Source organism: Strongylocentrotus purpuratus, unplaced genomic scaffold, assembly GCF_000002235.5.
Source record: "Strongylocentrotus purpuratus isolate Spur 01 unplaced genomic scaffold, Spur_5.0 spur5_scaffold_5, whole genome shotgun sequence".
Taxonomy (NCBI): Eukaryota; Metazoa; Echinodermata; class Echinoidea; order Camarodonta; family Strongylocentrotidae; genus Strongylocentrotus; species Strongylocentrotus purpuratus.
In genome coordinates, this window is record NW_022145611.1 from 30,755,220 (window position 1) to 30,781,416 (window position 26,197).

A 26,197-nucleotide genomic window follows, 5' to 3' on the forward strand; every position below is an offset into this window, starting at 1 on the left:
GTCTGCTTCCTTGCATTGTCTTTGATTGAGGAAATAATATTTATGAAACTATTTGATATTTCTGAATAAATCGCCTAATGTTGTATTGTCTCTATAAACGGAAGGTATTTTTAAAGTATATGATTAATTATGCAAGGAAATAACAAAAAGTATATATATTTTTTCTAAATATGATATAACAGTTCCTGGATTGAGAATAATAAACAAAATAATAATATAAATAGTCGACACGTACGACGGATGTGACCAGTGCTGTGCCTACATAGCATGCAATACACAGTTGCCACTTCTCTCAATTCAACCAACAGCAACATATACGCCGGGCAGCCAAGAGAATTAAAACCAACCTCTATATCTCTAGCTCTTCACAAACAAAGTGAGTGGAAAACAACTCAAATGCTACGAATGTTGTTATTATGTGTTTTGACAAATAAATACAGCCAGCTGAACTGCGTAGCCCACAAGCTTCTAAGGCCAAGGGGTTCTACTATGATGTAGTAGACTATATGTTGATTATTATTACCAATGATGATTACGAGTCTCTTTGTTTATGTAAAAGATTAGTGAGAGTCTATATCATTTTTTTTGTGTTTTTGAATAAAAATGAACTTGAAGTTGAATGTGTCAGAAGTTGAAGCTGGACTGGAGTCAGTATGGCCATCATGATCATGGGAGTAACTAATTTTTGTATCTTAAACTAAAGGTAAACCAGTTTTGGAAACGCCCCCCCCCCTCAAAAAATGAAATGGAAGCTCTATTACCAATTATGTGAAAGAATATGTTTTGACTAATACATGATGATAACAATTTTGCTGGGAAACCGTCTACTAATTGATATATTTGGTAAATTAGTTTATCTATTTGGAAGTGATTTGTTTATATAACGCACGTGTCAAGCACGTGTGCGTATCGTCCCATATACATCTTTCTGTGTACAGTGCTTGTAACTTTACGAAGACTGGGCCAAATTTCATATCATTTTGATGACTCCAGAACCTTGTACACACCAATACTTTAATATGCTAGATGATCAACCTTTTCTGATCGATTCCATGTTTCTTTCACAATGCAATCGCATGACCATAACTGGTCTTTATCTTTTAAAAAACTTTGTTCAAATTATTATCTATGTAATCATAATGTAGGGGTATATACCAATGTCTAACAAATTGTATATTTTTCCTTTGAGATTGCCCTTTGTGGGTGACTTTTTTTCCAGAAAGTGCCCTTTTTTGTTTGTCCCATCCGCCCCCCCCCCCTTTTGAGGTCGCTCCAAGGCCCCTGCTTAGAGCATCAATAATCTCAGATCAGCAATTGAATTTCCCATGGTCGTCCGAAGGGGTTTTATACCATCGGGAGGTCACGTGATGCCTTTGTGTCCTTGTTCGAACGCATCTACTCTCAATACGACGTCCTGTAGCTATCGTGTGGCCTTCGTGTGGCCTGCAGGTAAACTACTTGATACAAATTCACATCTTCGTAGGTGGGGGTCTCAGGCATGTAGAAATACTGTAAGCATGCGCAACCACAGGTTTTCCAGACATCCCCTAAATGAGGATTTCTTCTAAAGCCAAATTGCAACCTAAGTGTGAGTGTCATTTGTTTTTTCCCAAATAAGCCCCAAGCCCCCAACTCCAAAGTTACAAATCGCGTCTTCATCAGCTCGAGATATTTTGCTCAGCGTTTGCGCATAATGTGAATCTTTGGGTTGGTAAAGACGCACCGTACAGAATAGAGAAGCAATAACATCAACCTGTACACTTCCAAATGGGTTTAATTAATGTATACCTATCATTAGTCCTTTCTTCAATTTTTTTTGGATCTATTCTATATAAAGTACATGTAGTGTTTACACAAAGCAGGCAATGTACAGTGAACAGTTACTATTCTACTATACAAAACAAAATATGAAGGACCAGCTATAGGCGTGGGACTTGGTAGGTCTTGGTCAGTACTGTGGGCATCCATCTTGATCTACTGAAGATGTTAAGATCATTTCAAACTGATTTGCGTTAGATAGGCTACCTCTTGCGGTCGTCGTCTACTGTATGAGCCAGGGGCAGCGATCCCAGGGGGACGGGGGGATCTCCCCCCCCCCCCCCCGAAAATGTAAAAAGGTGCAAAAAAATTATGTATAGCAAATAATGACTAAAGACTGCAACACACTTTTAGGCTGTGGAGGGCCCAAGAGTGCAGCGTTTAGACAAATAAATATGCAAAAAATCTTCTTGCTCGATAGCAACGCTTTATCGCATAATATTCTTTAAGATGTAGAAGTCAATATTGTAGAAAAGTTAAGTGTTAACAAATTATATTGCTTGTTTTTATACTATAGTTTTGCTAAGTAATTTAATTTTTTATTACAAAAACTTCAAAAACCTGTGAGGGGTAGTCACTTCCGTCATCTTCACCCCTCCTTTTCACGATGCTCCCTCACACTGGCGTACTGATGGGGGTGGGCTTTGGGGGCAGTTGCCTCCCCAATAAATTTCAAACATAGTTTATTTGTAATCAGATACCAGTGATTCAACAAATGTTGTGAAATGGTATGTTTTTTCCTGAGCTTCTGGGGGCTCTGCGCACTGGATCCTACCAATGACCCTAATGCAGCCCCTGGATGCTCATCTGATCATAATAAGGGCCTAAGACCCCTGAGCTTCTGGGGGCTTTGCCCCCTGGACCCCACTCCAATTAGTGACCTGCATGCCAGTGTCACAAATAAGGTTTAAATAAATTATGTTCATCTGACCCCACGTCTATTTCCCCCAAAAGTTTTTGCCCATTTCCCCACTGCTCCCCCCCCCCCCTCCCGGTTATGAAAAGAAATTGGCGCCCCTGCTATAAGCAAATACGACGGAAGCAAACATTATTATCCCCCCCCCCCCACCCCCGGTCTGGCCATGAGAGCTAGAAAAATGCCCCTAAATGCCTATACCTGCGCGTACAGCAAGATTTTGCATCAATTTGAAGAAGTACCCTTTTTTTAAATGGCCCAAAATGGATGTTATGAAAAGGTCCCACTTGGCACATTTTCAGCGATGGAGGTGCTACATAAATAGCCTAAATTTGCTTCCCCTTTTCAAAGAATACTTCCACCTGAGTATTATGGAGTGGACTGCTTGTGCATATAAATGAATAATGATTACGTAACTTTCATGAGCACGTATCCAGTATTTTGTCTCTGTGTATTTCACAATTTGGTCTGCAATGACCTTTATCTCACTATGAACATGACGGACAAAGAAAGAGGACAAAATATATAGTCCTCATTCTACCCTCACCAATTGCTGCAGTAGACAAAGGAACATCCCTTCACTGCTATTATGTGAAAATGTGTAGAACAGGTGTCACATGCATATTCACCTGTTCTACACATTTTTACATAATATCAGTGAAGGGATGTTCCTTTGTCTACTGCAGCAATTGTTGAGGGGAGAATGGGGACTATATATTTTGTCCTCTTTCTTTGTCTGTCATGTTCATAGTGTCTGCTCATGCTTGAATGCAACTATGAACTGGCTTATCGTTACGGTGCTTTAATTCTCAGCGCCTTCGTGAACATCCTGGTTTAACAAAATCTCTGTGACAAACAATAAGGCCTAAAAAAAAAAAAAGTTATATTGCCCGTTCCCAAAATCTTGAAATCTACGGTCGGCTTTTTAAAAAAGGTATTTTTAGAAACCATTATAAAGTTTTGGTATAGGGTCATGAATTAGTTCAAATGAACATATTGGAAGCATATGCGAGATAACAATATTCAATAATCGTTGTCGCGGTTGAAATCGAGTCTAAAGTGATGAAATTGTGAATAATATACTCTTTGGCCCGAATTCACAAAGGAGGTTAGTCGACAAACCGAGGTTTAAGTTCGTCATATTTGACGCGTTTTTTTTACAAACCTGGTTTGTAAAAAACAAAAGGAGGTTTGTCGAAATAAATGGAGGTTTGTCGACAAATTACCTCCTTTGTGAATTCGGGCCATTATGTTTTAAAGCGCATTCTCGAGACTGAAAACACTTTAGCCTTAGAATAATGTTTCTTGACTACAATCGACCGATTTGCTATTCCTGTTTGGAAATTATATATCACAACTGCATATTCTGAGATTTTCATCTTGGTAGCTGCTACCATGGAATGGCCTTAGGCGCTATTTGAAATTTACCGGGAGCACCGGTTTTGATTATTCAATTTCTCGAAAGCAGAAGTGTTTTAGAGGCTGAATTTTCTAGTGCTTTTAATACATCCACATAGGCAACCACATATTTAAAAAAAAAAAATTACTTTCCATCCATTTTTCAAAATTTTCCAAAAACTTGGCATTACCTTTAGAGCATTGAAAACTGAAAAATATCAGCCCAAAGAGGGAGACCAACAAAAAAAGTATAACAAAAAAGAAAAAAGAACTCCGACCGACCGACCCATGTTTTGGCACCTAAAGTGCAATACAACATCTTTTTTTTTGTAAGCCTAAGGATGCATTTGAAAGAAAAACAGCTAAATACGCTTGCACAGATTAAAGTATAAGCGACATCTTACCAGTAAACAGCATAGATTACACGAGTAAAAGTGCTTTTGAAAACGTGAACAGGTGTACATGTTGGTCATGCATGATCGTTGTATACAATTCTTTCTTTTTTAAAGTAGATATTCATTGATTTAAAAAACTAACTTTATTTTCATTATTGCAAAGTTGAAACTTTGATTCGACAAGGCTTTCAAAATTCAAATTGGAAACATTCGAAGTAATGATTATTATAAATTACAAAACGCTTAAAATACAGCCCCGGCATAGCACCTGAAGAGCTCTCCGAACGCTGCTGAGATGTGTGAGATCACAGTATGGCATGGGCGTCAATCCTTACGTAATACCTAGTGTTCAGGAGGATTAATGAATAAATCATCCTCCCCTGAACAATAGGACTGTATCAATTACAGATCTACGCCCATGCAGTATGGACATGACTTGCACAAGCAGACCAGGGAGGTGGAATTTTCCACCTCCCTGAGCAGACGATGCCCCATGACATCTCACACATTTCTAGTGCCTGTGTTTTCATCTTCTCTTGAGTTCTTTCTCTTACTTCACTACCGTCAGGCTAAATGTATAATCTGTCAACCCCGCACATGGTTTTATTTTAATGACAAATGCAGTGATACAAAAATAAAGGAATCTGTCGCTTGTATAAACAAAATAAGACGCAATTGTATAATCAGCTGCACACACCGGGGTATGTTCGGCGTTTCAACAGGGAACAATTGCCGTCCTTAATATCATGCCGGGGGTTTTCAATTTGAAAGTCTGGTTTCTTTGATTGTTTATTAACCCCTATCCTGTGTATTTACAAGCAAAAGATTTTAGTTATCAGAATCGGGTCATATCCCCTTTTGAATGGTTTGACACGCCATTACATTTATATACACTAAACTTATTATAATTTGAGAAATAATAGCTTTGCAATTATGTTCATTCTCTATGGGATGTCGTCTGCTTGGGCAGTGTTGGACCGTATAGTGACGTCATTAAAACATCGTTATTTTTCCGGCGAATCTCCCGTATATCCCGACTGCTATGGAGATGGTTGTATTTGTATTTTTATAAATCACCCGCTATGTAGTTGACCTAAAGCTTGTACGATGGCCATTTGTTAGCTTACCAGTTTCTAGTGATACATTAGTTGATACATTAGTTGACATAATGTGATTTTCTTTGAATTTCACCTTTAATCACGCACTTTTATTCTCAGTGATTATGCAAATTTGTGTATTTTTTCACCCACTGGGCCCAAGGGCGGATCTGGGGGGGGGGGGAGGGAGTTTAAAACGCTCCCCCTTGGGCGGCCAAGTGAAGAAGAAAAAAAAAAAAAAAAGGGGGGGGGGGTAGAAGGAGAAAAAAAAGTAAAACAGTAAACGGCGCGATTTCTGGAAAATCCTGGATCCGCCACTGGGTCACCCCCCCCCCCCCCCCCCCCCCCTGGCAAAAAGCTAGATCCGCTCCTGAGGACTATCATGAAAATGCTCCTTCTTTTTATACGGACCCGTTTTCAAGCTGTATGTGTTAGCTTATCGGGTTAGATGAGCATTCAAAGCAATCTGCATGACATTTTGCAATTCTCATCATTGAAGTGCTACTTTACGCACACATTTTAGTCAAATTAATAAACATCCTTTTAACTTGTTTAACCTCATTTTTTACTCCTTTTTTTTAATACAACAAGGCTATCAGGTTTTCGATTTTAGTGTGTCGTAATAATGTTCAGTGGGAGTAAACGTCAAATAGTCACCTTTAAAAGGTGTTGGTCATCATTCAGTTGAGATGTCATATAAGCCTTCAAAGTTAAAAACGCTTTTGGAGGATTATTGTATGTAAAAGCGCGGATTTAGTTATTTATTTATTTATTTCTGATAATTAGACGGGTGACTCATATTATCACCAATAATGATGGTCTTCCATGAGGCCCTGTTAAACATAATGAGGTACATTAGTTTAACAAATATATTAATAATAATATAATGATAATAACAAAATCTTGAACATAAATTCATAACAGCAATAAAGAATGAGTAAGCACAATAAACACAAGGTATTTGGTATCCTCGTAATAAAAGAATGGTTTGTTTGTTTTGTTTTGCTTTGATTTTTCGTTCAAGAAAACGTTGTTGCATAATTAAAATATATTGATTTAACATTAATAGCATAGACGGTAATTAGTTTTTAAATCCGATGAAAAGTAACTATTAGCATATTTCGGTATGTATTAGATCTTGAAAAAAGGCAGTATATACTTTTGAGAGCTCAATTGTTATATTTACACCCGAAAAAATATTAACCCCGTATAATAATATGCTAGTTTGAGGCTGAGCCGTGAATTCAATCTGAAATAGAAAGACCCAGACGAATTGCTTCGGCATGTGACATAATTTGTATATGAGAATAAAGAGTAAGATCTCACCTTTCAAAGGGCGTCAGTTTTTATTTATTTTAAACGCGATACGATAATTTTAAAAGCCTTCAAAATATACAACGCATTATGTCCAATACTCGTAATGCCCCAATAAACCCAGTATGCCAGTTTAAGCCCTAAATTCAATCTGAAACAGTATAGACCCAGACAAATCGCTTCGGCATGTGACATAATGAGAGCCAAGGGCCATTTTAAAGCTATAAAAAACAGTGTCAGTCATTATTTAGTTAAAATATCATACGATAAAACGCATTTTGTCCATTTATACTCGCGATAAACGGATAAACCCCGTATATATGCCAGTTTGAGCCGTGAATTCAATCTATAACAGTAAGGCACAGACAAATTACTTCGGCATGTGACATAATAATGGAGTAAAGAGTAAGCTCTAACCTTTAAAAGGGTGTCGGTCATTATTTAGTTCAAATGTCAAACGATAATTTTAAAAGCCTTCAAAGCATACTACGCATTATGTCCAATATATACCACGTAATAATTAGCCACGTATGCCAGTTCGAGCCCTAAATTCAATCTGAAACAGGGAGACCCAGGCAAAATTGCTTCGGCATGTCACATAATAAAACGAGAGTTTGTTTGTTTTGATTTTATTTCTACATTTTCAAAATAGAACATAATCATATACGTTAAGTAAAAATTATTTCTTAATATTTATTCTATATAAATAATTATGAACTTTTAAGTACATTAAATACGATGCATACAAACACAAATATTTTTTCAATAAAAAAAAGATAAATTACAGAAAACGCAGGAGACCGCCATCATAAGCGGTAAGCTTGACATCGATGGCGGCCTCGAGAGAATGAAGAGTAAGCTCCCACCTTTAAAAGGGTGTCGGCTATTATCAAGTTAAAATGGCATACGATAGTTTCAAAAGCCTTGTATAAAAGGGATTTTGTCCAATTATTTTCTGTATATAGTGTGGATAAACCCATATTCCGGTCTGGGTCATATAGATTCAAACTAAAACAGTAAGGCCCAGACAAAATTACTTTGGCATGTGAGTACAAGGGCGGCGATCCCGGCTAGACGGGAGGGGGGGGGGGGGACACGCCCCCCCTTATTTTTTTAAGGGGGGGGGGGTCGTCCCCCCTGATTGAAAAGGTGAGAAAAAAATACAAAAAACGCAGGAGACCGCCATCATGAGCGGTAAGCTTGACATCGATGGCGGCCTCGAGAGCATGAAGAGTAAGCTCCCACATTTAAAAGGGTGTCAGCTATTATCAAGTTAAAATGGCATACAATAGTTTTAAAAACCTTCTATAAGTATAAAATGGAGTTTTTTCAATTATTTTCAGTATCGGATAAACCCATATGCCAGTCTTGGCCATATAGATTCAATCTAAAACAGTAAGGCCCAGACAAATTACTTCGGCATATCACAGGGGCGGCGATCCCGGGGGACGGGGGGGGGGGGACACGTCCCCCTCATTTTTTTAGAGGGTCGTCCCCCCCCCCCCCCCCCCCCTCTGAAATTGAAAAGGTGAGGAAAAAAATAAGTGTATAGCAAATACTGATCTAAAGACTGCAACAAACTTTTAGGAGGGCCCGAGAGTGCAGCGTTTAGACAAATAAAAATGCAATTGGAGATTTCAACTGCGGGTTTCAATTATTGGATTTTGGTCCTGCGAACGCATTGACCCTGTTGTGCGTAATTTAAATGCAGTGTCCGCTCGGTTTCTTCAGATGGTGCGCACGTGAACTCCGCAAGCGGCTTGTTGCACAGATAGTACCAATCTAAAGAAGCCTCGCGTGTACTGCATTCATCGCTATCGCACGCTGGGCCGTGCGTTATAGCATGCGTGCATTGCATTGCATCCATAATGCTTGAAAACGAAGTGCAACTGCCAAGCGCAGCTGAAATCTCGAAAATGGCGAATAAGTCGTTTCATGTCCCCACGGACGAAGAACTCGCTGACCTGGTGGGCCAGATGGATAGTATTACTAATAACGCCACCAAGAAGTCCTTAAAATTCGCAAGAGACAAATTACTAGGATTTGCAAAGTATTCGAACACAAATTTAGAGAGCGGGCTTGACGATCCGTCTGATCTTGATTCGTTTCTGAGCAAGTTTTACGCCGGGATTCGAAAAGAGGATGGGACCAGTTACAAAAAAAGAACTATGCAGACTCTTAAATACGGAGTTCAACGACATTATTGGACCGAGCACCGCTTGGATATTTTAGACAAGGGGAAATTCCCTCAATCGAATCGCACGTTTAAGGCCATATTGGTGAGTTTGAAGAAACAGGGAAAAGATTGTGTTCGGCACAAACCGCGGATCACCCCAATGGACATGCAAAAGATCCATAACTCTGAGGAACTGGACATGACAACACCGAAAGGGTTGCAAAATAGAGTTTTTGTCGATATCATGACCTATTTCCGCTACTGTGGTAGGGAGAACGTTCGTGGGATGAAGCCGGGTGATTTTACGATTGAGGTAGACGTCAACAGCGGCCTTTCTTACCTGAACTTGAAGGAGAAAGACTATCCTCCAACACAGAATAGTAGAGAAGGTCAAGATGAAGTGTCAAAGAGTGCCAGTAGCCGGATGTATGAAATTCCGAACAGTACTTCATGTCCCATAAGAGCATTCAAGACTTACGTCAGTAAACTAAGTGTAAACCCAATTTGCCCCTGGCTCTGGCAAAGACCCAAACCAGAAGCTCCTAAGGATGGAACTTCTTGGTATTTCAACAGCCCACTTGGAATTAACACCATCGGAAACAAGCTCAAGTCAATATCTCGTAATGCTGGGTGTAGCCAAGCTTACAGTAATCAACAGTTTCGTGCAACAATTAGCAGGTGAATGAAATGCTTCATCACCACACACACACCTAGGATTTAGGAAGCATCCATATTAAATTTGAGTACATTAATTTTCTTGATAATCGACTAGTTTAAGTACATCACATAATCGGCAATGCCAATGCCGCGCTGAGAAACTGTATATTCTTGCTTTATGCCTCTCATATATATTTTGGTGGGGAATCTTGTAAGTTGTAGATTAAAGAGACTGTTGAGTTCTGGGAAGAGGTGAACAATAATTTGTGAGCGTTATTATTGTTATTATAAAAGTGTGGAAGAACTTCAGATAAAAAATGTTCCCTGAAAAGCATGGCTCTTCAAATGCTTTCAGCCATTCTAAATATGGCATGTAACAACATAAAAATCGGGACAGATCTTTTTGCTACATGTCCGTGTAGCCCAATATACATCTTTCTGTGTACAGTGCTTGTAACTTTACCAAGACTGAGCCAAATGTCTTATCAATTTGATGATTCTTGAACCTTGCAGTATACACTCCTATATGCTAGATGATCAAACTGTTCTGATCGATTCCTCACTGTTTCTTTCACAATGCAATTGCATGACCAGAACTGTATCTTTTAATGTATGGGCATGAATATAATAAATCTCTCAGAATAAGTTAATTATTTCTTGAGGTGAGGTATCCTTTAAAATTGTAAGTGCTATTTGATGCATTATTTTTGGTGAACTCAAAGCCAAGCAAAAGTGCTTGACAGCTTTATTTTTGTTTAGCATCTGGACACACAAACCTAGGCCTAGTCCTCTACATCATTAATAAATATGAAATTCAGGAAAAAAAATTGTTTTTAATTAATTTTGATAACCTTTTTTCATTCATTTTCTTTTCATTATTTTATTCTATATAGTCCTGTGACCCAGAATCCTGAGAAACTATTTCTTAATTTCTGTAACGTTATGAGTGGAGGGAGAGCAGCAGCCAGTGTCATGAGGGCCATACGAGTTGCCAAGTTCGGAGCGTCGGACGTCATGAAGGTGGAATCTGGTTTAGCGATTCCTGAGCCGTCATCCAGTCAGGTGGGAATCATGGCAATTTATGATAAATGAAAGTTTGAGAAATTGAGATGAGAATCGTTATGAAAATATACCTTAAGGCCTAGATCTAGGCCTGGCTAAATTAGTATTCATTTGTTTTTATTATGCCCCCGCCATGTACATGTACTAGTAGCCGGAGGCATAAATGTTTTCAGGTTGTTCGTCTCATTATGTAACTCAAGAACCGATTAATGGATTCCCGCCAAATTTGGGTATGTATCTTGCAGACTTTATGCGGAGCCAATGAACTGATTAGATTTGGGTGTCAGGAGGTCAAAGGTCATTGGGCTCATTATGTGTACAAAAATAGCTTGTGAATGCATCATTAGAACAGACGGATGGATTACTATCAAACACAGGACATATACCGGTATCTTGTAGAGCCAATGGCAATGAACTGATAAGATTAAAGGGTCATGAGGTTAAAGATCAAAGGGTCATACATGTATTTGAAAAATAGCTTGTAATCACGATATTCTGAGAACCTAGTAATGGATTACAATCAAACTTGAATTTTAGAAATTGCTTCTGTTTTGGTTTATAAATAAAATCCCGCTATGGCGGAGGCATCATTTTCGACTGCACGCAGTCTAAGATCCGTCTAGTTTGAATTAGTACTAGTTAGTTTATTCAATTCATCATCACCATCCTCCTCCTCTTCCTCCTCATCATCACTACCACTACATTATCTACCACTACCCATTTTTTAATGTGTTTTTTTTCAATCATCTTCATCATGAACTTAATTGTTAAATTAGAGAGAGAATTATTTTTGTATCCAGTTTAACATACTGTAAAACTTGAATTCGTCATTGCCATTGAATGACCAGTGCAAATAAAATAATATTGTTACACAGGAATGCCTCATCAGCAATGTTGTTCTTCCTGCAATTATTATTAACCTGATAATTCTCAGCCTCTCAGCCTTTAAAACCTAGTTGGAGAATACTCGGGAGCAAGATTAGATCACCAAAGGATTAGTGTCAGACTGAGATTTAAACCATAAACCCTAGGATTGAGACTTGACGGTCAAGTGAATGAACTATTATACCATGACACCTCCACATGCTATAAAAATATCCAATGTTATTATTATTGTTTTTGTTTTCATTATTATACCATGACACCTCCACTTAATATTATAAGTGAATAGGGCATATTCACAAAGATCTATTTTAACAGAAAATAACAGATTTGTGTACCTTTTTCGTGCAGGTATTGGTAAAGGTTGGAGCAGCAGGTGTTAACCCGGTGGATACCTACATTAGATCTGGTAACAGAGCATCCCTTCCCTCACTCCCATACACCCCCGGAGCAGATGCTGCTGGAACTGTGGAAGGGATAGGACCCAATGTCAAAAAATACAAAGTAAGTATGATAACATTTAATAAATTCAACTACAGACACTCTTTAGGCTTTTGTCTAACTTAAGTGATTTTTTTCAAGCTTTGTATTGTCCAGTATATCCTAATACTTATAGACTTACAAGTGCTATGGTTGTAAATGTCAGTAGCTTTTTCACTGCTTCAGTTGTGACAGATTAACAGAAAACGATGAATGGTAGGCCATACAGATCAATGGTGGATACTGACATTATGTTTTTGTTCATCTTGTAACTTTTCAGCCTGGTGACAGGGTGTATGTATGTAAATCTGGGCCAGGACTTCCAGGAACCTATGCAGAATACACCCTGGTAGAAGAAAAGGATGTCTTTCATCTTCCCGCAAATGTAGACTTCAAGCAAGGAGCCGCACTGGGAGTGCCTTACTTCACTGCTTATCGAGCTTTATTCCAAAAGTAAGTTTTGTTTTGATTGCAAGTTTTCTATAATATTAACTTTAATTGACCATAGATTTTAATTATGAGGACAATCATAGAGCAGTTCTTTTTAACCCTTACTGTACTGGGCTATTTTGAGCACCCACTGACTGGGGGGGGGGGGGGGGGGGGGGGGGCCTGGGAGGCCCCCCCCCCCCCTATGATCTCGGCCGCCGATTGTCTGATGAACACAAAAATTTGCTCATTTGTAGATATTTACGTAAGGAACAAGATGGTATAATTAGTTTTTTCCGAATATGCAAATTTTTGTCGTTAGCCTAATTAATTATGCAAAAATGCTAATTTTATGCATTTTACAGAAAACGTGTCAAACTCCACTTTTTGAATGTTGAAACTCATTATTCATATGAAACTTCTTTTTTAACTCAAAAAAGTTAATTTAATGTAATTAATAATGATAATTTATGCAAATTTTGATGCAATTTTTTTTTTTTTTTTTTTTTGATGACATGCGCATACTAATTGTTATGTAACGCCTTACAGGTATATCCGATTTCGACGAAAATGGTATCAAAATGTGCGTGAGACTTGAGGGAAAAAAGTCATGAAACGACAATTCAAAATTCCAAGCGGTTGCGGCGCAAACTCCGAAAATGTCGAGGGGGGCCTCCCAGGCCCCCCCCCCCCCCCCAGTACAGTAAGGGTTAATATAAAACTGTACAGGTACTATTTAGCTTTTAAACATAATTGTGGAAAAGAAGTTTAAAAAAGGTGAAGGAGGTTATATTTTCATGACCAAACATTGATATGATAAGATTTAAAACTGTCTTATATTTAAAGCCATTTTCTTTAGATATGAACAATTCAACAACTTTCATGACTATTACAAATTCTCATCGTTATACAACTGTTTTAATTGCTTAGAAATGTTAAGATGCTAATGTTAATTAGCCATATGTATCCCTTTATCTGTTTAGAAAGAAGCCTTTATGTATTGGCAGGTTATGCTGACTGCTATCGAAATAGGCAGGGGATATTTGCCTTATCCAACATGAGATCAATTGAAGTAGGCTAGAAATGACTAGACATATATTATGTCAATATTAACATTGTACACACACATTAATATTGTACACACAGATGCCATACACAGCCCAGACATACTGTGCTGATCCATGGAGCAAGTGGTTCAGTAAGTATTCATTTGAAAAGTTAATGTGTAATCCTCTAAGTTATAAGTACCTACATGTCTCTCTTCATTTTTTTTAATAATCTCTCTCCCCTTGCTCATCATTTCTGCCTGTCCCTTCCTGCCTGTCTCTCTTTCTTTCTCTTTCTTTCTCTTTCTCTTTCTCTCACACATCCCCTCTCCCCTTCGTCTCCCTCTCATTATCCATCTTTTTCTCTCCCCCCCCCCCCCCCCCAGCGCCAACATGCCTGCCTCATTCTCTCATTACGGCTTTACTTCCTATATTTCTGTACGTCTCCTAGCTCTTATAGTTTTTTCTTTCTCATTTGGATGCTCAAAATACTTTTTGCATAGTCATTCATCACACCAAAGTACAAACATCTTTCTACTTCATCAAGTCCAAAGTTTGGTATACTGTTGATATTTGAGTCAGTAGAAGCCTGTACTTTGAACCACTATAAAATGCCTCCCACTTGTCATTTGATGCAGGGTGAAATTGGGCTCAAAAAGCAAGCATTTTTTTATCAGTTTCCAGTTTTATATTTTTTAAATGGTCATAAGGAAAGAATTAAAAAATCAGCCAAGGGGCTAATGGGCTGCAAAATGACTAGTAAAGCAAATTGCAAATGAATTGTAGAATCTTGTTTCAGTCGTACACTAACTTTAAATCGGCATTTCTATTTTCAATGATTAGCTTAACTTCTCTGAATTCATGTTGCAAGTGTTTCACCATAATGAAAAAGAAAATGGATTTGACTTGTGCTTATTGAAGTCATTGTGCAAGTGTATTCTCTAACAAGTATAGTTGTAAGGTATACACTATCTCAATCAAATACAGTTTTTACCTTTGTGTCACAAATTTCTCCAGTGGCAATTCCTTTGAAGTCAATTTTCTATGCTAACTGAATTCTTAATTTCAACCCTGGACCCACCTATACACCAAATCCTTCTTTTTCCAGTCTGGTGAAGTCTGCTGCTAGCATATTTTTGTACCCTTAACCAAACCTAAATGCAATTGTAAGGCCCAGAGTAAAGATATCTCAGATACGGATCACCTTTCCCCAGGTTAAGGATGGGTATAAGAGATTGTGTAGTCTCATACATTCTGTTTCTGTCCATTACTCTCTCCCCCTCTCTCTCTCTCTCTCTCTCTCTCTTTGGATAGGTGGGGATAGCTGCTTTACAGTTTTGTCGTCAGTATGGTGTGAAGGTACTCGGCACAGCTGGCTCGGCACAGGGCCTTGAACTAATCAAGACAGAAGGAGCTCATCAAGTCTTTAATCATAGAGAGGAAGACTATATCAAGGAAATCATGGTAATTAGATTAGATTCTTTCTATTTTCAATAGGTGGTATAACATACAGTATATTGCAAACTTTTTTGTCTATAATACACCTATTTTTCACTGTACATCCTAACCAATTTTGTTTTCTTCACGTTTCTGGAAGTTATTTCGCTACATACTGGATGTTATAGTACTAATACCTTTCAAAGGTGTGAGCAAATGAGTTTCTTGAAACAATATATTTGTAAGTCAATGTTAAATCAATATTCATAAAAGTGTTTATTAATATTAGTGTACTCATGACACCAAGGTTTTTAATGAATCAGTTAATAAGTTGGCAGTTTGTCTTCAGCAGTCAGTTGCATTTATATCATTAAGATAATTCACTTTCCATTGTTTATACTTTTACTAAAATGAACTTGTTTTTGGCTTCAATTTGACCTTTAAACATTTCAAAATCCAATTTGAGCAAGATTACATTGGTGATGAACATGGCGATCACCATACTTTGGTAGTCAATAAACACACAACCTTATACCCTAATTCAGAGATGGTATATAATTGGTAAAATGAGATGGCATGATTTTTCTTGTTTTTTTTCTTACCAGGCTGCCACTGATGGCAAAGGAGTAGACGTGATTGTGGAGATGCTTGCGAACGTGAATCTTCAGAAAGACTTGGAGATGTTGGCCCAAGGAGGCACTGTTGCAGTGAGTCTTCTCTCTCTCTTTCTCTCTCTATCAATATGTAAAGTCATTAAGTTTTATATTGCTTACCTTTCTCTTTGAGACCTATTGTTTTCTTTCAATAATAAAAACTTTGTTGCTATCGGTTTGTTGTATAGTGCCTTAAGCTGCCTCTCAGTCAAAGGTGCAAATACTATTTTAAGATGAAAGAATGCAAAATAAATTCATATCTATAAATCATATTCAAATACTCTGCTTCTTATTGTTATTATTATTTTTACTGTCATCCTTCTCATTCTCCTTTTCCTCTTTCTACCTCTTGTATTATTATCCTCCTCCCTCTTCTAATAATAATCCTTCTTCTTCTTCTTCTGATTTCTCTTTATGATTATCTTTTTATTGTATATTATTAATTTTTTTTTTCTTCAATGGATTTAAAAGAAAACTTAAGACTGTTGGTAGTCGAGGAACCATTGACGTCTCCCTCGTGAAGCGATGAGTAAGGAGACTTCTATATGTTGTGTCATGCTATTCCTTAATTCACATGTAAGTTATTAGGACATGATATTAAATATTTTTTGTCGGTTTGTGTATTGTACAGATTGTTGGTTGCCGTGGAAACATAGAGATTTCTCCCCGCTTTGTGATGGCCAAAGAGAGCTCTGTAGTAGGAGTAATGTTAATGTCATCAACGCAAGTAAGTGATGATATTATATAGATATAATGACTGCTATGAGAGGCACAGTTGGTTTTATAGGTTCAAGGGGATATTACATCCTGCTATCACCCCGAGGTGTGCCGAGGGGTGATGTTACGTCCCTGAGAGCTTATAAAAACAGCATGCCTCAAATTTTAAAGCAATCATTATATCTTTTATATACTGTAAAAAGAGTCGAAGAATACATTTGCGACTTACCAATCATGGGGTCCTCACATTTAAAAATCATCATCAAACTTCTGAATTTTGGCAGTTTGTTTACCCTAACGAGGTCTGTGTTGATAACTTACAGTCCTTTTCAGGACTCCTCAATCCTTTCTCTCTCTCACATGGTGCACCTGCAAGCCTACTGTATAAACTTACAGGTAGTCTTTGAATATTTTTATGGAGAATTGCACAGAATTCATTTCAAATCATTGGTAACATTAATAAAGATAAAGTTAAGTGTACTTACTATACAGTGTATGTTGTATGTAAATAAAATTCAGCAACACTTATGAGCAAAATAATTTTGACTACAGCATATTGACCTCTATTTGAAAAATCAATGATTTAATAAGCCTACTATATTTGAAAATGAATAATTAGTTTTTTCAAAAATTGTCAAAAGGTGTATGACATTGTTATGAAAATATTTCTTTAGTCATTTGGGAGATTGCCATCTGAATAATATGTGGAATGTAATAATGCGTACCTTTGAATGATGATCGTTGTTTCAGGAGGAGAGAGAGAACCAAGCAGCTGCCGTTCATGCTGGTATTAAAGGAGGATGGATCAAACCAGTGGTATACAAGAACTATCCCCTGGAAGAGGCTCCAGCTGCACATCGTGAAGTCATCGAAACCAAGTCAGCCCAAGGCAGGATTGTACTGGTGCCATAATCATCATTGGCTCCATCATAATCATCATTATATTTTTGTAATCATCCTTGATAATCGTGATTATCATGTTTATGCATGATTGACTTCAAGTGCCATGAATAAGATGAAATAAATGAGGCCCTTGATTTGTTTCCATGATCGGATATCTTGCCCTCTCTGGATATGTTGCAAAGAATGTTGTGAATGGGTAGAGGGGGTAGCCCCTCTAAAAATAAAAATCTTGAGGAAAATGAAAACCCTTTACAAGGGGTAGACTAGACATTTGAAGAAATATTATGGTAGGGGCATTTTAATGCTCTTTCCCTTCCGGATTCAATTTATTGAAAAACTTAAGTGAAAAAAGCAGTTTACTTTGATGAATAAATTTGAAATTTGATCATTATTTTCAGCTATAGAGCATGATTAGTAGATGGCGTTTGGTCCCAAGTATGAGTCAAGAGATTTGACTTTTCTCTTGATAAATTGGAAATGATGCACATAATATCCCTTTTATGATATATTATGATATGTTATGATCCAGAATGTTTAAGATAATGACAATTATTTTGAAAATGGTATACTTGACATAAATTATACTGCAACATTCATGACTTATGAGTATTTCCAGTGGAATATATCCATACTATTAAGTTTTAAAGTAATGAAACAAAATGGTGTCTTTTTAATATAAGTATGCACATAACAGAATTTTTAAATGCCATGCCCATCTCATACGCTACAGTCAGAGAGATATAGCTTGGTACAGTGGAGTGCAGTATATTCTTAACAAAGCATAAGTGAATAATTCCACCAAAAAGTAAGACCCATTGAACTATGTAGAACGCAAACAATGTGTGTTTATAAAGAAATGATCATCATGCAAATAAGCAGCTTTGACTTATGTGCATGCCAAAGATTTTGTATTATAGATTATATAGTGAGAAATGTATGTACTCGCGCTAATGGCTACATAACTACATAAATGTACTTCAATTGTATGTTGATTTTAATGTTTTAAAAAGCAGATTATCATTGCCTGTAGTTGTGTGTATATATGTTATGTGAGGAATAATGTAATACAGGCAAACCTCGTTTTTAAAGAACAGTGTTAAAACACACTCACATTATAACAAGTTAATTTTGCAGGTCCCACTGTTTAAATTTATATTTTATTGTATTTTTTGCTCTGATAAAACAAGGTACGATATAACAAGGTAATATCTTCAACTCTAAAGAGTCAGTTATAATGAGGTTCCACTGTACATAGAATCTATCTTATATACAGGATAAAGCTAAACAAGTTGAACTGCTTTTAATAAGGGAGGGGTTCATCTTGCGTGAATGTGTGATGACACAACTATGTTATGCACGGGTCTTTAAGATAGATCCATTGGAGTAGTACCTCGGTTATACCACACCAGACTGCCCACAACAAGAAATGACATTTCACCAAGTAACTCTGTTATTGGACAGTTTGGAGTTAGTTTGTTGTCAGTTTGGTAGTGTGATCGAGGTATAACATGGTCTAGAAGCTCAGATTAATGTTATGAATAGTGTGAAGGTGTTAACATACACAGACTGGTCTAACATGAATGTGTCAGTGTCGACACAGTAGCTAGCTTGATAAGGCCAATGACTTAAATGTATGGGAAAGGATTATCCCTCGAGATCAGGATTTATCTTGTGGCTGGGTCTCTAATAACAGTAATCCAACATGTAAACATTGTCTGCTGTATGCTCTCAGATAATTGCACTGAAATCAAATGCGAAATTTTTAAAAATAAAGTTAATTGTTCTTATATCTAATCATTTGCATTTGCTGATTTTTTTTCTCAGTCTCTTCTGTTTAATTGATAAGGTTTGTAACAGGCCTCATTGGTTTGGCTTGTAGGTAAATTTGACCTATACAAGTGATGAAAGTACTAATATTACAATGCTTGCATCAAAGTAATACATGTAGCATTCTTATTCACTGACGTCTAAACAGTTAACTTCTCTACGTACATTTTCCTATAACGTTAATTCACTATGTATTTTTGAAATATAGTTGTATCATGTGCTTCCTCTTGAACTACATAAAGCAGGCCAGACTGGATTGAAGAAACTTTCTCCTGTACCATGCTTACCGGTATGTAAATTTTCTGATAACCTTCTTTCACTATATATTTCCTATGAATAGTTATACTCCTTTCTTCCTGTTGAATTACATGTACTTAAAGAAATCACACTCAGAATGGGCATGGCCAGAGCCAGTATTGAGCACACACTCTAGTCCTCCATCACTGTTGCGATTCACATCATACCCCTGGCATGGATGCTCAGTGGCTCCTAAGCAAGCAGCAGCACACCGAAGAACAGACCGGACCGGAAAGCCATCACCCGTACCACATGAACCTTGCTTCTGTGAGACGTTCTTCTTGAAGATGGTGGACACCAAGTTTGGAGGTCGAACTCTCGATGATGTGGTGGTTGATGAGGGGGGACTTTCTGATCCTTGAGGGGCAGTTGACGACTCTTTTTCTGCAGTTGTTGAACTGATAGAGGTTCCTCTCAGGACAGTGGGGGATCCCTGTGAAGGAACAGGATCATCTCCATCCTCTGTGCTTTCTGCAGAGGTAAGTCCGGAGATCGATGGAGTTGTTGCTGACCGTGTTGATCCAGGTGACGTGTTCACAGTTGAAGATACTCCTGAAGCAACTGCTTCTGTTGACTCTTGAAGTGTAGATGAAAGGAAGTCTCTTGTTGGGCTAATGTTTGTTGCTTGGGGTCCAATCACGCTGGTAGCATCCGGAAGGTCTGGAGGATCTGATGTCTGCTTTTGTGATGTTACGTGATCTGTTGTCATAGTCGCTGTACGGAGTAGGGGAAGAATTATACAATGGTGTTTAGTTAAAAACTATTACCAACTCCCAAGCTTTTAAAAGATATAAAATATCATTGTAATATCATATAAGAAGAACTTGATGATAAAAGATTATTTGAGACAGGAACTAAGCAGGGGGCAGTAACATGATTGTGTAAAGAGTGAACAAGAGTCTACTTCCACAAAAAAATCTCACAAGCAAGCAGGCTAAGAAATAAAACAAGTTAAATAATAATAATATTAAAATCATCAGATTTGGAAGACGTTTTATTGACTGACACCCTGTGACCGCCCCCTCGGACCTGCCCCTGCATGCTGAGGCACTCTATTTTCTTACTTTGATCATCTGTAGAGCTTGGATTGGTTAGACCAGACATCAAGGATGGAGAGGACTGTGTGTTGATAGTTTTGAGTGATGATGAGACCGTAGTTACTGCTTCTGACGATTCCTGGAACGTGAATGAAGTGGTGTCTTGAGGAATATCAGTGGCCTGGGATCCACTGCTAGACTCATCTGTCGTGTTGTTTTGTGGTACGTACATGATTGATGTGAAATAGGAAATAAGATAGATGGTCAATTGAGGTTGCATTTTGAATTACTTGGGCGTCTATTTACTTTATATAAAGATGAACAATGATAAATTTACAATCTATATACTTATTATTTCATATGTCACATATTTCTGATAGGCCTTTGGCTAGAGGTAGGTTCAACAAAGTGAACAGAGAGTAATGGAAGATGTTAAATTGCCCCTATTGTTCCTGATTACTAGATTTTATTATTATTTTCTTTATTCTTGAGAGAGACCGTCATTACTACTGGGCCAGAAGGGATTAGACCACACAGCGAGGTCACTGACAGGTGGCTATCTCATTAACTCGGCTCTCAACTAACATAAGAAAAAGAGGATCATGGGGGACCAACAGGCACCGATTGGGGAAGTTTTCTATAGAGAGGGAGAAAGTAGCTACACGTAGGACAGTGGGGCTTTAAAGGGTTGTAGAACACGTCACATGCTCTGGTGAGAACTTCGGTCAATCTCCTACACTTAATACCAAATTCTCCAGAACCTTAACCCTGCATATAGGGAACAAACACTATATCTAACACTAAACCTACAATGAAACCCAAACTGTAACCCTATATATCTCTCACGAACTAAATTCTGAAGCTATTGTCGCTGGAGCAAAATGATGTCGAGCACCTCATTTAACCATTTACATACCAGATATACATTGGACGATGCCTTCATCAGAGCAGTCTTTCAGTGTAAATCTTCTATTGCCCTCAGCCAACTCAGCAAGCTCAGCTCTATTGTAGGCCAGACATGAATTGTTGTTCTGGACATTTCCAAGACCTTCATCAGCTTCCACACATAGAAAGATGATTTGAAACATAAAATATAATTCAAATACACGGCATCATCGAAATATCTGCTCCATGTCGTAGAAAGGAATGAGTATGTTCATTATAATTATGATCTACATGTGTATATAAATGTGTGAGAAAGTATACCAGTACTCAAAATCAAAGGCAGATTTTGATCATTGCCATGACTACTTCCAATAGCAATAAAAACGATTTTTGTCATTTCTTTAAAAATTTCAATGACATTTTATTTTCTTCGATCGAGGAGGGAAACAATATTTTTGTTTTGTCAGAAAGAGTAATATTGGGTATAACCTTGCAATAATATAATATACAAATCCAATTGGCCTTACAGTACAACTCGATGAATGCCACGATCCATTTCTCTTCGTCGCAGTAAATTAGCTTTTTAAATCAAATATGGTACACCGGTTTAGGCTTATTTATAATTACATGATCGATTACCGTTTTGGGCATGTAGATTATATAGGATTTGATCAACGGCGGAAATGAAATATTTGCAGAAGAAGAAAGTGTGATTTGGTGACATGTATAATCAACTGTCAAATCATGCAACAAAAGACTTATGATCTGCCGAACCTGGGTAATTGACGATGCAGTATTAGACGCCTTTCAGAGCAAACAAGATTTGAAGGCAATAGTCGCTGTTTTATACCAATAATATGAAAGGTTCGAATAAAGAACGACGGTAATATCACACGTCATGCAATTCATCATAGACGGCTCGCACTTCTTGGTACTGACGCCTACGATATATATTATCGAAGATCAGTTTTGTATAGAATGACAGCATCCTAATTTGATAGCTTAATATGAGACGCCTGAAGGAAACGAGTGTGAGGAAATATTGAACCAGGAAGATTATACAGAGATATGGATCTTAATTGAGATTGATTTGATGGAACATAATTTATATAGGTCTACTTCGAGTTCGATGTGAGTGAACATTGTTTGTTGTACACCACGTGCTCGATTTTCGGAGGATCAAGGGGGTAGAAGTGGAAAAGGGAAAGTCCAATTAGCAATAACGAAAATAGCCTCAGTAGTAGTAGTAGAAGGAGATTTAAAAATGAATTAAAGAAGTAGGAGAAGGAAAACATGAAGATGATGATAGTTGTGGGAATGTTGATCGGTCATCTACGAAATTGCAGATAAATCTATATTGAGTAACAAATATAAAGAAAGATGATAATTTCAAATAACTTACCAAATACTGTACTCTCCTCATAGACCACCGAACCTGATCCTTTTGTACACTTAATGTATTCTGTGTTTAAAGAGGAATTCTGTAACAGATGGCAATTGAACCAGATGAATCCAGATTGATCACCCGAACTGTACCTGAGAACGAAATATATATTTTTAAAGCTCTATGTTGTAACGGAAAAGCATAACATGTTCAGACAAGCAAGCGAATATAATTTTTTAGTTAACAACATAGACGTTTTCATTAATATATGATTTCGATATTTTAAATATAATTTAGATGGTTCTCGGGTAGCTTGACTTCATCTTTTTAGACTCCTATATATTAGTATTAATTTATACGTTATGAAACACGAAAAGTTTCACGTCTCACTGATACCAAATTCTTCAAAGAGGTTTTTTTCCTATCTCTCGCACACATAAACGTTAAGGCGCATTTTCGCGTGAGAGCCGTGAGGACTTCTTGTCCGAAAATATACTTTCCGGAACCCAAAATATTGCGAGCGAGCAAAAAAAAAAGACACTTTTATTATGGCAAAAATATTATTTAGTAATCAATATACAGTAGATTAAAATCTATATATTTGCTCATCTCGTTGCCAGGAATCATCCTGATTTTAACAATTTTGCGAGAAGTGAAGCAGACGAGGGGAAAAGAAGCCACTTTGTTGTGGTACAAAATTTCCAAGTATGTAAAGGTACAATAAATAATATTAGCTAAAAAAAGATGCACAAGTGAGGGGTCACCTGAACAAACGATTATATAGGAAGGGAATCTTTATTTTTTATATATTTAAACAGCCTAAAGAAAATCTATAAATTATTCATATAGGTTTACCATTTTTAAATTCACTATTATTTATTACTATTTTTGTAATATGTTTGACCAAAAATTGGTAAGTCGTGCACGCTGCAGGTACTTATTATCCCTTTTTTATTTTTTATTTTTTTTTGTTAATAGACACATTATTTTATGACATCGTTCTGTGTTAATGATTAAATCGATAATCATGTACATATATAAACGTTTTGAGAAATAAATTCAATGAATACAATAAAAAAGAAATACGTACATTGACATGGAAATAAATCAAATCAAACCCTAGACTTTTGCTGGATGCAGGCGGATACGCAGGATTTTTTCAAGGGGGGGGGGGGGTTAACATTTATAAATCGGCCCTAAATTTTCGCAACAACTCAGCCAGCCGCTGAATAAGTGGGGGGGGGGGGGGGGGGGGGGGTAAGAGGACACTTTTTTTTTTTTTGGTCTCAAAATTTGAAAATTCGACATTTTTCTCCGTTGTGGGGGGGGGGGGGGGGGGAGTAAGGTCAGCTTTTTTAGGTCAGCCATGGGAAAAAAATCAAAAGGGGGGGTTAGGGGGGTTAAGGGGGTTTACACACAGAAAAATACCAAAGGGGGGGGGGTTTAACCCCCCCCCCCTGTGCACGCGCCTGAGTGGATGTAGACTTACAGGACTGATGTGATGTAAGCTCTTTGAGTGCCAGTATAATCAGGGATCCCAATGAGTTGGTAAGACCCATTCAATTGCTTGCAGTAAGCCACAGCATCCGTCCAAGTCCTTTTCGTTATATCAAAACTGTTGAATAACCTTCCTTCTGCTGAAGACATTCGAACCTCTGTATGTAATAATTATTCCCCCAAATAATCAGCAGAATAAAACGCAAACTATATGGAAATCAACTAAATATCGTACAGACATAATTATTAAACTTATTCGTTACCATAATTATTATCATCACAACATTTTGCATATTAATGACGTGGAACGATACAATTACAATATGTTTAGGTTGGCAGCGAAACAATAGTTATCAGTGTATTGTGTGTGATATGGTAGTAGGATTCCTATCAGGTTCTTCCTAGAACGCTCCTACTATGACAACGGCGAGATATTTCCAAAATATGAAACAGTTGATGACTCGATATAATTTAAGCAATATTACAATTAAAAAGGATGTATTGCCTTTTCTAAAAGAGAAAAGAGAAATTATACCCGAACAATGATCAAATTAAAATGCAATAACAGTACAAAATGATGCGTAAATAATGTACCTGCCAAGGAAATCAGGATGAACAATAGCTTGAAGACACTGAAGGTGTACATCGTGTTGGGAAAATTGAATTGGCAATTTGATAATCCACCAAACACATTAAAATAAAATCAATCTTCTGATGACTTTGTACGTTGAAGGTGTCGATGATTATCTGCTGGTTTGGTCACTGCTGCTGAGGATGATGATCCAGTCGCTGATAGTGATTGCTTCTTCTATAAGATCGTTGAACAACCCTGCTTGTTGATGATGTCGCGCGTCATGCATGGCATGGGCGTGGAATCTGCCTGCCTCCCTCTCTCTCTCTCTCTCCTCTCTCTCTCTCTCTCTCTCTCTCTCTCTCTCCCCTCTCTCTCTCTTCTTTCTATATACCTATGTTCCCTCCTTGTTTATCCATCTTCCTCACTTTCCGTCTCTCTTACCCAGGGGCGGCGATTTCTTTTCATTTCTTCACCCGAACCCCGTACCGTCTCCCCCTCTCTTCCTCCTCCTCTCTCTCTCTCTCTCTCTCTCTCTCTTTGATTCTCTTCCATTTTACCTTTCCCTCTATTTTTGTTGTTGTTCTCTCTCTCTCTCTCTCTCTCTCACTTCTCAATCTCTCCCTCTGTCTACAACTCCCTCATTGCTCTCTAGCTCTTCTTTCTCCCTTTCCCGTTGTTTGACCCACCCCTTTCCTTCCCCTCTCTCTCTCTTTCTTTTTCCGGCTATCTCTGTCTTCTATTCTACACCTCCATTCTCCCTCCTCTCCTCGCTTTCCGTCGGAAATCTAAAATATTAGTAAGATAATTATCTGGGATTAAAGGGAAAAAAAAATCAAATAAACGACAGCATAACATTATGCCTTCATCTTCCAAACGGCAAAGATACCAGTGTTAATAATTATGAAAGGGGCATACAAAAATCTAAACAGCCATATAAATTTGCTTATAATAATTATGTCATCAATATAATTATGCGGACATGAAAATAGACGATAACTATATTAAAAAACAAATTTATAACAGCAAAATGTAGTTCTCCTTGGCGGGGAATCGAACCCCGGTCTTCCGCGTGACAGGCGGAGATACTCACCACTATACTACCAAGGATTTATGAGACAATTACAACTTCTAAAGATTGGATAATGTAGGCTACTTTGTTTGTATAGAGTACTCTGGCGTTTAGCCGGCTGAATGACTCCGTTTACTAACCGATGAATAAGATTAAGAATGACGTCATAATACGTATTTTATAGGATCCCTACATAAAATTCTTATTTACTAGTGCAAACTGTAGAGTAAATCGCTTTGATAATAAA

At 37.5% G+C, this 26,197-nt stretch overlaps 2 protein-coding genes and 1 non-coding gene across 5 annotated transcripts; 1 reads left to right on the top strand and 2 right to left on the bottom strand.

The window, feature by feature from the left end:
* The first annotated feature begins 245 nt into the window (after window positions 1–245).
* LOC764164 (quinone oxidoreductase-like) lies at window positions 246–19,174 on the top strand. Of its 3 annotated transcripts, none has more exons than XM_030998412.1 (9): window positions 246–376; window positions 10,665–10,833; window positions 12,067–12,219; window positions 12,476–12,648; window positions 13,771–13,822; window positions 14,985–15,134; window positions 15,713–15,814; window positions 16,392–16,487; window positions 17,228–19,174. In XM_030998412.1, exons 2-9 carry the CDS (start codon window positions 10,714–10,716, stop codon window positions 17,387–17,389), a joined length of 1,008 nt encoding a protein of 335 aa, XP_030854272.1. In that variant the 5' UTR covers window positions 246–376; window positions 10,665–10,713; the 3' UTR covers window positions 17,390–19,174. The 3 variants fall into 3 exon arrangements, with proteins under 3 accessions (XP_030854272.1, XP_030854273.1, XP_011681651.2); XM_030998413.1 differs by lacking the exon at window positions 246–376 and adding an exon at window positions 1,428–1,449; XM_011683349.2 differs by lacking the exon at window positions 246–376 and adding an exon at window positions 8,700–9,792.
* Window positions 18,507–22,982, bottom strand: LOC105446447 (cell wall protein DAN4-like). Its single transcript, XM_011683331.2, has 4 exons — window positions 22,829–22,982; window positions 21,458–21,598; window positions 20,569–20,745; window positions 18,507–20,218 (listed from the first exon to the last, which is right to left on the bottom strand). The coding sequence occupies exons 3-4, from the start codon at window positions 20,606–20,608 to the stop codon at window positions 19,572–19,574; spliced, it is 687 nt and encodes a 228-aa protein (XP_011681633.2). The 5' UTR covers window positions 20,609–20,745; window positions 21,458–21,598; window positions 22,829–22,982; the 3' UTR covers window positions 18,507–19,571.
* A 2,934-nt stretch (window positions 22,983–25,916) lies between these two features.
* TRNAD-GUC lies at window positions 25,917–25,988 on the bottom strand. The gene has a single exon. It is a non-coding gene; the product is annotated as a tRNA-Asp (tRNA).
* Between the last annotated feature and the right edge of the window lie 209 nt (window positions 25,989–26,197).

Coding starts and splice junctions, on each gene's coding strand:
- LOC764164 (XM_011683349.2), top strand. CDS start 8,807: ATGCTTGAAAACGAAGTGCAACTGCCAAGCGCAGCTGAAATCTCGAAA. Junction 15,815..16,391: donor CCCAAGGAGGCACTGTTGCA/GTGAGTCTTCTC, acceptor TGTATTGTACAG/ATTGTTGGTTGCCGTGGAAA. Junction 16,488..17,227: donor TGTTAATGTCATCAACGCAA/GTAAGTGATGAT, acceptor TCGTTGTTTCAG/GAGGAGAGAGAGAACCAAGC.
- LOC105446447 (XM_011683331.2), bottom strand. CDS start 20,608: ATGTCTGGTCTAACCAATCCAAGCTCTACAGATGATCAAA. Junction 20,219..20,568: donor AAGCTCTACAGATGATCAAA/GTAAGAAAATAG, acceptor TACTCCGTACAG/CGACTATGACAACAGATCAC.